Source organism: Euleptes europaea, chromosome 3 (assembly GCF_029931775.1).
Source record: "Euleptes europaea isolate rEulEur1 chromosome 3, rEulEur1.hap1, whole genome shotgun sequence".
Lineage (NCBI taxonomy): Eukaryota > Metazoa > Chordata > Lepidosauria > Squamata > Sphaerodactylidae > Euleptes > Euleptes europaea.
In genome coordinates this window covers 87,515,449-87,527,661 of record NC_079314.1, presented here as the reverse complement: position 1 = coordinate 87,527,661, position 12,213 = coordinate 87,515,449, and the positions used below count along the sequence as shown (strand labels likewise).

Sequence of the window (12,213 nt, the reverse complement as noted above, 5' to 3'; positions counted from 1 at the left end):
CTCGCACATGCAAATAGATCAGTAAGTTTCTTCTAACATTAATGTTGCTGCCTTACTAGTCAGCTGTAGCCATAGGAAGGCACGTGACTTGGTTGAGGCCTGGGCGAAAAAGAAGCACCACACAAGAAGCTGCCCATGATGCCCCGTGCGGCTAGATGATCCCTATCTTGCAAGAGGTGTTGCTTCCTGCCCTTGCCCATCCTGTACTGCTGCTGTCACCATGACCAGGCTCTGGCCTTTAAATTCAAGGGGAAATTATATATATCTGAAATCTGCTACCTGAGGGGACGACCTTACACTGCCCAGTGAATGATTCAGTAGTGCACATAAACAGAACATGAACTTTGGGATACCAGCATTTCTGAATGCTGTGGTACCAAAAGCTGAATCGTATGGCTGTTTGTAAAGCTTGTGCACACTCTCAGCAAAGCGACAAGTTTGATTTAGGAATTAGTTCTCTTAGGTTATCCGGGCTGTGTAACCGTGGTCGGCATCTTCAGAGGAGTAACACTGAAGGACAGTGTCTCTCCTTCAGTGTTACTCCTCTGAAGATGCCGGCCACAGCTGCTGGCGAAATGTCAGGAAAGAAAATACCAAGACCACGGTTACACAGCCCGGATAACCTACGAGAACCAATGAACTCTGACCGTGAAAGCCTTCAACAATATTTTGATTTAGGAAAATTCATACTTTGCCCCTGACCCTATTGACTCCTTCCTTCTGTTTCCTTCCTTAGCCATAAAATCTTCTCCTGTGATCCTTTACAGGTATCAGACATCTATATGGCTGCAAAGTTTACAACCTATGCCATCAATGGCCCGCCAGTGGAGGAGGGGCTGCCAGTCTTCAGCTGGTCACGTTTCAATTGGACAAAGCACCAGGGCTTGCCAGACTCATATAACTTTGATTTTATCACCATGGTGCCAGTGCTATGAAACTGGCCTCAGAGTTTTAACATATGGGGGAAAAGGTTTTTTTCTATGTACAGCTTTACAAATATACCAAATAAACTGATCTGTGCACTCCTGAGATTCTGCCTTTGCTTTCCTAGCTTGAATTTGTTTATGTGTGTGCTGAAATAAAGTGAGCCAGGTCTAAGCCAGAAAGAGAAATGACATGTCTTCTTGACAATTCAAAAGCAACCAATAGAAGTCCAAGCTTGGCAGGGATAGATGGATTTAGCATTACACCAAAGGGATTAACTGATATGTGGAGCATCTTTGCCCTTTTTTTGTTGTAGGACAAAACTGTGTCCAGTGATGAATGCTTCCAAGTATTGCTCCCCACAAAGAGGAGTCTATATTTTGGGATAGTTGGTCTACTTGCTATTCAGAATCTGTTTGTGTACAGCCCTACAAGCAGAGGCCCAGTTAGAAGTAGTTCCTGGTCAAAAACTGTTGAGTAGAAACCAGAACGTTTGGCCTACCATGCCAAGAATCAGTGTCAAAGTGAACACCCTGTATATCTCCTGGCGGTGAGAGCATTGAAAAACTGAATTGCTTGTGGCTCCAGTTTTTTGTTTTGTTTTGGGGGCACAACTCTAATGAATGACAATCCTATAACAAATCACACTTACAATATTTGACAGGATATTTCCCAAAGAATAAAACAATGATAGCCATGGATACTAGTGGCTCCAGTTAGGGAGGCAGCAGTAATTTCCTTTGGGATATACCTTTGCAGTCCATGCAAAATTTGAGCTGCCTGGTGATATATCTCTTAGCTCCTCTCTTCCCAAGAAAGTTCTTGCAATAAGATACAAGGAGACAGAAAACATGCACTTGTCATGCTGGATCATGTCTTAATTAAGATCATTTAATCAATTAAGATCATGTCTTAATGGCATATCAGTTATTTTCAAATGTCAATTAGATGCACAACGTATTTAGTAGTTAAATGAACTTATTGCCAGTCATCTTCACTGCATAGTTCGGAGTTCCAGAATACTGAGAGAAATGGAGTTTGACTTTCTATACCTGATATCATTGAGTCTCCCACTTCATCATGTTCTTTTACCTGAACAAAAACATTCCTATGTCTGAAGTCTCAGCGTGATTAAATTATACTTGTGGTATAATTTTTGGTGAGGAAAGCACAAAGTGCTGCTGCTTCATCGTCACCTAAAAGACTGGTTTCTTAGCAGTGTCACAAAAAGAAAGGTAGTTGCAGCTGTCAACATTTAGCACACACTGGAGCAGTGTGCTTGTTCTGCGGGTTGGCCTCACAGGCACAGAACTCGCAGGCTTAGAACAATACAATGCACCCCTTTATACAATCTAGCTTTTCAAGGATCCCACCCACAGTGATTATAAATGCATATGATGGGAGAGAAATTATTGCCTGCACCCACCCTATGTTTTCTATGCAGCTCTGCATTTTAGGTGTGTTTAGCTTCTAAATATGTACATCATCTTTGAAAGCCTGCCATTGGTTCTATGCCTGAACAATACCTACGCAGATGCAGTGAAATATGTTTTCTGTTGCAATTAGACGGCTCCCACAGGTGCGGGCTGGACGGCCCTACCTTTGGCCCCTCTGATTTCATGTTGCATTCTTGACTACAGTAATCACTCCTTGACACAGAATGGGGATTATCATTTGGCTCTTGGCAGCAACTGCTCCTTAAATGACACATGCACATTGTGACTGAGCTCCTGCTGCTCTCTCTAAATGGGGTTATTTGAAGTAAAGCAAAGCCCATACCCTCACATATACGTCAAGTGTTGCTATTACTATTCATTCCTTCAGCAAAGTTCCAGTTTGGAAACCAAACAAATAGACCAGCAGGCACCAGATAGGACACAGAGCGCACTTGTCCACTATCCGACATTATTTGACTGTTGCATTTTCTACAGGAGCCATCAGATGGCAGCAGAATCTCGCTTATGTGCATTGTAGGCTGATACTATCCAAGTAGTCCTTCCTTTTCAGGCTTCCTGCATGCGTACACAATATTCCGCTTTAACTGAGGATGCAACAGGATCCTGAGCGCAAACACATTTTAGGCCTCTCTCATACAAATACCCCATATGCCAATTTATACAAATGGCTAGCGTTTTAAACACCTGAATAGTAACTGAACATATGCAAAATAGAATAAACAAGGCTGGGTGACCCTTTCGGCCGGAGTGCAATCCCCCCCCCCCCCAATATTTACTAATGACAAAGCTAGTGTGCTGTCAAAGAAAGGTCTGGGCAGGAAGGGTGGAGAAATTGTACTTGGCCAGAGACACTGCATGGGAGTAAGGTACTAGAAGGGTTGACAAACCCCAGGATGCAAATGATGGCATAACAGGCCAGTTCACTGGGCATTGCAGCTTCCTTACTGTACCACGAAAGCCAGGATGCAGCCAGAAACCTCCCGTGCCTACTTCATAGCATGAGCACACTGAGCACCAAGCACTGGTGAGATACAAGCACACAACGGGTGCTTCTGGCACTCACTGAGGGCAGGGCCAGAAGGAGCTATGATTGAAGGCATCATCACCACTCCCACTCCATATGCCGGGCCCTGTCTGTCCCAGCTTGAATACAGCCCTGTTTTTTATTATGGGGGCAAGGGCGCTACAGTGCCAAGTAAAATGACCTGGAGGGCCATAATCTGGCATGATTGCCTACCTCTAGCTTCAATGTAATGACCTGTTATTATTAGGTAACAATATACCCTCATACACATACATGGTACTGAATCATGGCGTTTTGCTCTGTTTAGATAAGCCTAGTATATAATGGGACTGTAGAAGGGAGAGTGAGCAGGGAACAAAAGAAGCAGATCCCTAGGCATTGATCCAGTCAAGCAACTAGGTTTTCAAACCACAGATCTTTAGCGGTTGCAGCTGGTATCCAATGGGGCTGTTGGGGCGGAGCCAAAGTTGATGGGGCACTGTCCCATTTGCCCTAATGGATCAGCCTTTGCTGCCTTCTGAGGCAGAATGAACACTAGTAGCCAGGCCAGCTTTCACCTGGTGTTGATTAGCTAACATCCTGCTGCCTTGCATTTACTCTTCCTAGGCAGGCAGAGATGTCTGTTTACATGTAGAGGTATATTGCTGACGAGAGCCTTTGTTGTTTCTTTAAAATGTGGGGGCCCAGGGGTTGCTAACTGGCCCATTCTGCTCTAGCATTACTAATTGTTTCTCCCTTCTGGCTGATTGCTAGATGAGCCTCTCCCCCATGTAATAAAAGAGATAAGTTAGTGGCCAGTTTTGAAGTGTTTATTACATTTTAAGGCAGGGGTCCCCAACCTTTTTTGAGTCTGTGGGCACATTTGAAATTCTGACATGGTAAGGTGGGCACAGGAACAAAATGGCTGCCACAAAATAGTTGCTTCAGGAGGAGGAACCAGCCACAAAATGATCACCACAGCTTAACTTCAGTAACACAGTGCAGATCCTTGTGCTGTGGAGGCAACTGCTGCCAAAGAAACTAAAAAAAATCTGCACAGCCAATGAAATCTCCAATAGTCAATCAGAAGTTTTACTGGGCAAAAGCCCTACCTGGCCCACCCACTTCCAAAAAACACTTGATGGGCACCAGAAAAGGTGTTGGGAACCCCTGCTTTAAGGCGAATGAATTAAGTTTGCTGCATCTTTAATACCTTTAACAGCACTAGGCTCACAGCCACTTTTAACTTTCATTTTCAGCTCAGGATTTTCTGTGCTTCAAAAGCAGCTTCTCTGAATAAAAGCTCATTTTGGTTGCCTTTTCAGTTTCCTTCTCCCACCTGATATCTCCAGTCAGAGGAAGTAAATATAGAGATAACAGTGTACCTCACATAAACTAGTATTTCCTGTTGGTTTTGCACATTCACCCCTCAGCTATTCCTGGCACATGATGGGCTCCTCCCCTTAAGCCTACTGAGCTCCACTCCTTCATCCAAGCTTGGATGGGGCACATCCTTTGTCAGATTCGTGCCTTCCAAAAGTTGGCAATTCTAAGCTCGTCCAACTCCCAATGCTTATCATCAGAGAGATGCTTGTCATTATATACAAGTGGCACTAGGAGATTAGGGGCTTGTCAGTGTTTGAATAGGAACATTCTTAAAACAAGAGATGTATTTAATTTTTTTTCCTGTTGTCAAGTCACAGATTACTTATGGCAACCCCATGGGGCTTTCAAGGCAAGAAAGGTTCAGAAGTGGTTTGCCATTACCTGCTTCTGCATTGCAACCCTGGACTTCCTTGGTGGTCTTCCATCCAAATGCTAACCAGGGCCGACCCTGCTTAGTTTCAAAGGTCTGATGAGATTAGGCTAGCCTGGATTAACCACAACCTAAATCCAGTTCATGAGGATTTAGTTACTTGAGATATCTGCCCAACCCCTATTTAGAATGATGGCTGATCTGAACAGAAACAAAGTGGAACCAGGAGGCAGTTTGAAGAGCAAGGGATGCCAACTCTTAGTAGGTCCACATCTGGTAAGGGGCAGGTGCTGAACTCCTTAACCAACGCTTTTGTCTCCTAAAACTGCCTGCGATAGTTGCTTCTTTTTGGGGGGCTTACTACTGCACAGTGCAGCCAAGAGAAGAAAAGCTTCCATGTGAGGATTTTTTTTTGGGTGGGGGGGAGAGAGATTAGGCCAGAGAAAGGCTCAGCACTTGTGACTCTCAGCCCTTTTCCACTCACAACTGCAGCACTGGTGTTCCAGACACTTGTGCATCAGATTATAAATTTACATGCATCTTGCTGTGTATATAATGAGCAATCTAAGAAGAATGTCTGTGATACATTCTGAATTTCAACACTGTGTTGATTGAAAACCTCTTGCGTTTTCAGACTCTTTCAAGAGCCAGTGGGTAGCTAAATATGGATCAATTTTCTTCCTTTTTTAAACTTCAAGTACATGGCTCTCTAGTCAACATTGAGGATACTGATTTCCAAAAACCTTCATATTCATTAATTTTGTTCTTAAAGGCATCCCTGCATTTTTATTGAAGGCTGGCAGATGATTTTGTAAGAATACTGTCAACCATATCTGATGAGGATAGTTTCAGGTAGCCATGTTAGTCCATGGTAACTACTTAAAAGACCAACAAAATGGTACAGAGTATAAGGTGTTGAAAGCCAAAACACACTTTGTTAAATTTGAAAGCTTGTGACTTGAAAAATGTTTTTGGGCTTTAAGGTGCTACTGTACTTGAATATCTGATGAAGTAACTATCTGAAATAGGGTTTTATCTGCAAATGCTGTGTAAGAATGTGAATATATCTCCCCGCAAGGTATTTGTGCTTAGGGTATGACTGTTATATTTGGTTGGGGAGGGTGGGGTAGAAGTGTGATAAAATAAATTAATTAAAAATATTTTTGTTATAAATTGAAAGGGTGCATCATGGCATCCAAGGATGTTCTCAGATTATAATATAAAGGCCAGACTGCTGTGCAAAGACTACATTTTAACCAGGGGAAAACAGATGAGCATTTTGCAGCAGGGCTCAGGTGGAATGCTATCCTTACACAAAAATTCTTGATTTATTTTAAAAGAGGTCTAATTCATTTTGTTTGTTTCTTCCTTGAGTGGTATTCTTTTTGTACATTGCTAGATGCAAATTTAAAAAGAAATAATTTCAAGAGGTTTTGCAGAAAGACACATTTCACCAAAGCAACCTGGTATAATGTGTAGACAAAATAACAATGGGAAAAAGTGGGGTAGGGGGATGGTGGGGAATTCCTGTGAAATAGATCATTTCCTGTCTTAGCAAGCATCAGGGAATGTGTGTTTGTTTGTTTGTTTTTAAAGCTCCAGACTCTTGACAGTCTGAACAAAGCACACAAGAATCCAAAAGGTTAAAAACCCAGTAGTTTATTTCAAAGTATAAATTTCAGGCTTGTCAGACAAAACCCCACTACAATTAACACGTATACAGACACTAATCTATAATGCATACAAAAACTGGGGAGAACTTGCCGTTGCCCTGCTCAAACTGGACTTTTTGGTACGTCCTACAATATCTTTATTTACATGTTAATCTGCAGAAGAAAAAAACAACAGAGTGCAAGTTTATATAAAGGGTTTTGTAGGAGTCTATTTGCCAATGGCTGATAAGTTACTGAAGTCCAACAAGTACCCCAAAATTTGGCTGTCCAGTTACTTTATTTACAGATAAAACTTCAACCTCGGACAGCACTTAAAATATTTTCAGAGCAGAAAAGCCAGCACAAGATGAGAAATCTATCCATGTGCTTTAAAATGTTGCTTAGACTCAATGATAAAAGGAACTGCGATTTTAAGTTGTACTTATCTACTTATATTTTACCCTCCTCAACATGAGCTGGTTATACAAAGTTTGCAACAACTGGCTTATGGCAATGCTAGAAAGCCCCACCAAAACACTGGTACCCAGTTCTCACCTCCCTCAGCACAAAAATATGAAGGGGAAAGAAGGAAAAAGAAAAAATAATTCCATATATTTAAGATACATAGCTATTAAAACAATATAGTTTTTGTTTTAAAAATCTGGATATTTTTGCAGTCGAGAACTTGAAAACACCAAAGGAATTCTAAGTCTTCATCCCAACTTTGTTTTCTACTGCGTGTGCAGTTTTCCTAGTTAATACTGTAATGTGGCTATTCAGGGAACAAGTTATAAAGCTACTTAACACCCAATCCGATCCTATATTTGATATAGATTATGGGTCACAGACCATTTATGACACAGAGCCTGAAGTGAAAGTGTGAACTGACAATTTATTGCAGTAGAACACTGTTTGAATCCCAGCAACTTTCCTCTTGACCCCACAGATGCTATTAGCTTGGACACCATTTTCCTGGAATGTAGACACTGGAGAGGCACAGCCATGTCCCCAATATACTAAAACTTCAGGTTACAGCTACTTTCAGGGAATCAACTGTCCTTGAGTAACACAGCATACTTACTATGCTCTTAAAACATCCAATCTTTTCCTAATTAGCTGCCACTGTGGCGTATGTATTGTTCGTGCCCCCCTTGCAACCTGCTGAGGTCTCGCCAGAAAAAGTTTACTTGTTGTAATCTGAGGGACAAAGTAGGAAACATACAAGTAATTTAAGAGATTTAGTAGCAGTTGAACAGCAAAAGCATCTCACTTGCCCCTTCCCTTTCCTCTAAAATTAAATGTTACTACCAGATGGATTCTTAAGTACTCAATATAAAGAACCAATGCTGAAATACAGATGAAAAAATACTACTTCAGCTTCACATTTAACAGCAGTAGAAAACAGAATTTAAGCATGGGCCAGCCCATATACTGCAGTAAGGAAAGCATGGTGAAAAAATACTGACAAAGTGCAATGTGGAGAATAACATCCCTCCATGCCCTTTCCTTGAAGACCTTTCTTTTGATCATCTCTACCTCATCTGTAATGTATTCACCGTGTTGAGAGGGTTCAATTTGACCATTATCATAGTACAGTAAAAACGCAATAACTCTGCACCTTGATATTGTGCAATTCTGTTAGTTTCTAATACTTTGACAGAAGTTAGTATTGTCCTACGTCAGTTTACAGACAGATGCTCAGATTGAAAAATAAACCCTCTCTATTTTCTTTGGGAATATGGCACCAAAGACAAGGCTACAAGATCCCAACTGTGCGCTCCTGCTGACAGAGCGCTCCAGTCCCTATTTCTGCCTTCCCCTTGGTGTTGCTTGCATAATTAGCTCAAAATATCCATTCTGGTTCATAAAGAAGTTTGTTTTTACTAATAGCCTCTCTGCCAGTTTCAGTTTGCAAATCTGAAGGCAAAATTGTTTTGCCCTCAATTTTGGATCTAGCATAACGGCTGCAATTGACGTTACAAGTTTTTTTGTTGCTGTTGTTGTTGGAAGTGGAACAGTATCTGGCCCTGAATGCAGAAGAGAAGTAAGGTAATAGAAAAAGTGTAGTTGCCAGTATTGTCTCTCTGTCTATTATAAGGGCCGGATATGGTTTATACAGACAAGGATTCTCATGTTTTTTGGGTTCATACATCTCTTGATTTTTGGCAGCAAGTTCAAGAAATATCTCTGGCTGCAAGTTATTTTCTCTCGTGTGAACTTCCCTACGCCATATATCCACCCTCTTTTCAGCTGTATTCTGCCTTGTGCTTATTGCCTCAGGATAAAAAAAAAGCATGAGAGCTAATAAGGGCCAAAGTAGACTACATCTTTGCCTACATATGACCGGCATTACTGCAGTCACTCACAACCATCTTAACTTTCTAGTTTAATTCTCCCCTTCTTTAAAACAATTTTTGTACTAATATGCTTTTTTCATAGACTTTAGGTATTCTTCTAATGTCAGCTGATTTTTTAAAGCATTACTGCTGTTAAGATTGAAAGGAAGCCCAAACACGTCTCCAAACGGAGGGAAAAAACATTCTACAGGTGGTCACTCCAGAGAGATCATTGCTTGCTTCAAGATCAAGCTGCCAGCTAGCAAACAGGTAGACAAAAATAGCCTTGTTTCTGAAGATAGCACCACTGCTAATTTAAACAAGTGAGGCAAATGGATCATCAGCAAGAATAAAATTCACCCAAGTTCAAAAGTAATTTGTGAACAGACCACTAGAGATAAGCAAAAGATCCACAGGAAAGCTGGTTCCTCAACACTCAAAAGCAACTCCTTGGCTGTAAAATGTAGATGAATGAGGATATAAGGTGTATAAAAAAAACAGAGAATTTTACTGCACATATGTTCTCACAGTTACAGAATTAAGACCCTGTCTTCCCAACATATATAAGATCAACATTGTTTCAGCTCTAGGCTTTCTCCCTTTGGAATCTTGCATTTCATGGTTTCAGCTCTACCAGCTTCAAAAATAAGACTAGAAGTGCTAGACCTTTGGCCAGACAATGAACAGAGAAGAGAGGCTCCCAACTACAGCAGCTGTCCACTGAAAGATGGTATGGTGCAGCTCTATGGAAGGTGTGGTTTATGTCTGTTTGTCATATGTACTAAGTCCTAGTGGGATGGAAGGAAATGGAGGCACTGTTCCATTGTGCTGGCTCAGCACATTGAAAGAATGAAAGCTTGTACCAGAAGATTTAGCTATAGTGGCTTGAAGAAAGCAATGATCATGATCTAAGTGTCCAGGGACAACATCCCTGTTCTTTCCCTCTCATCAGCCCTGGATGTCCCCAGCCGGCCAGCCCCTCACTTACCGCAGAGTGAGACATGGGCAGATGGTGGACAAATGGCCTGCGATGGTCCAGAGGAGCAGTGGAGGTTGGCAGGCTCACAGAAGCAGAAAGAAGTGCCGCAGCTGCAGGAGCTGCCCCCAGCGGGATCGGCAGCAGGGACAGCATGCCTGGCCGAGAAGAGGCCTCAGCCAAGCAGCAAACCCTGGGGCTGGAGAGGGGAGTGACAGGCCGAACACAAAAGGGAGTGCCCAGATGGCTGACCTGGTTGTCGGCAGCAGGCTGGGCCCAGGAGGCAACTAACAAGGGAGCCTGAGGTCAGGCCTGCCTCACTTGACTGGTAAGGCGCCAGGGAAGCCAGATTCAAAAGGAGGGCGAAGCCCGACACAGAGCAAGGAAAAGGCAGCACGTGGGATCAGGGAGAGCTAGAGCTGAGGAGCAGGGAAAGCTCAAAAGGGTATTTTCCACAGCTGTGGGGAATGGGGTGGGGTGGTGATGAGGAAGAGGATAAGAGAACTGGTACCCAGATGGCCAAGTTGGCTGGCTGGTTCTGAAGAGGGAAGAACCCAGCAGCCAGGGAGAGCTGAGACGCCCAGTTGGAAGGGTGACCGATGCCACGGCAGAAGGTAACGAGGCCAGAGGAAGCGAAGGGGGCATGCCACAGTATGATGAAAATATATGTCATGCACCCAGATCTCCTGTGGCACACCAACTTCCTCTGACGAAGGTGATGTAGTGTGACCCATCTTCACCTATTAATCAGAACTGAGCATTTAAATATTGGCCTGAATTATCACAATTGAGAAGTAATCTAGGAAGACTGGCTGCTGCACTTCTTGAGACACTGCAAGGGAGAGTTATGATGTTCTGAGTCTAGCAAGAAGAGCTGAAAAATGAAAATGGCAAAAGGAGGAGAAAAACACAGAAAAAATGATTGCATTTATTTTTGAAATTACTGTTAAGGCACAAATTAAATTTTTTTAAAAAGACAAGGACATGTAAGAGGAGGGTCAGGGAAGTATTGGAAATGCAAACGAAACAACCTTCTACAAACCTGTTTTCAGCCTCGTCTCAGAATGCTTCCGGAGGCTAGCAAGAGGACCGCTCCCCTCCCCATAAGCAGATACACATACATTCTTCAAAAACTGGCCTTGTCTTGTAATGTAAGACTGGTCACTCTTCCAGTACCAAAGAAAGCAAGACCTTGAATATCGGCTTCCCTCCTGACCCAACATGCCTCTTGCCTTTGTGTCACAGCTAATATTCCTCATCAGCCTACTAAAATTCTTATTAGTATGAAGCCAAATCCCAAAGATTCAGGGCCTCACTGCTAAACAGCAGCTTCTGGGGAAAGGGGAGAAGAATTTCATACTTTAAGATTTCAGCTGAAATACAGGCTCTCCCACATTATGCTAGAAATTTATTTTGGTTATATGTTTATGAAGTATGTGACAACCGTCCAAAGCAATCTTGCAGAAAAAGTTTTACAGTGAGTTTCATGCACGAGAATAAATCCAAAACCAGAGTAAGCTGCACTGTGGGGGCAAGATGGAAGCCTTCAAAGTCTCTAGTTTAACTGCTTTGGGAAGCGATCACATCTGTAGACTGGGGGTCACAGAAAGGTCCGAAGCGTCCATAGATGTCCTTAGCACGGACTGCAAAATAGTACTTGCTACCAGTCACAAACTGAGTAAGTGTGCAAGCCATAGGCAAAGGAAGGGCTTTCACTTCCCCAATCTTTTTCCACTGGGAGGGCACAGTGGCACTAGGGTCCTCGTGGTATGCATACAGATGATAACTATCCACGCTGGCACAGCTCCGGTCCACTTCCAAAACGCTCCAGGATAGCACTATGCCATTCTGGCTTTGTACGCGTGCTAGCTTCAGATGCGGCTTCTGAGGCAGAGAGGTATTGGCAGCTTCAGGAGGCAAGCGGGATGGCTGTGGGGCGTCAGGTAGTGGGGCTGGATGCACAGGCCGCACTGGCTCCTGAAAGGCAGAGAAAATATTTCAGAGAGGAGGAGCTGAGGGGACTGGAGGAGCATGTGTGAACACATGAAACTGCCTTATACTGGATCAGACCCTTGGTCCATCAAAGTCGGTATTGTCTACTCCAGGGTC

The 12,213-nt window shown here is 43.0% G+C and overlaps 2 protein-coding genes across 2 annotated transcripts in view; one reads left to right on the top strand and one right to left on the bottom strand.

Moving 5' to 3' along the window:
* The window catches only part of PLBD1 (phospholipase B domain containing 1), a 34,459-nt gene extending 33,412 nt beyond the window's left edge, over positions 1 to 1,047 (top strand). The window contains exon 11 of the mRNA XM_056846541.1: positions 768 to 1,047. Within this exon, the coding sequence (XP_056702519.1) occupies positions 768 to 935 (168 nt within the window). The 3' untranslated portion in view covers positions 936 to 1,047. The remainder of the gene's footprint in view (positions 1 to 767) is intronic.
* Positions 1,048 to 11,446: 10,399 nt separating this feature from the next.
* The window catches only part of ATF7IP (activating transcription factor 7 interacting protein), a 120,359-nt gene continuing 119,592 nt past the window's right edge, over positions 11,447 to 12,213 (bottom strand). Inside the window, exon 15 of the mRNA XM_056846284.1 lies at positions 11,447 to 12,081. Within this exon, the coding sequence (XP_056702262.1) occupies positions 11,665 to 12,081 (417 nt within the window). The 3' untranslated portion in view covers positions 11,447 to 11,664. The remainder of the gene's footprint in view (positions 12,082 to 12,213) is intronic.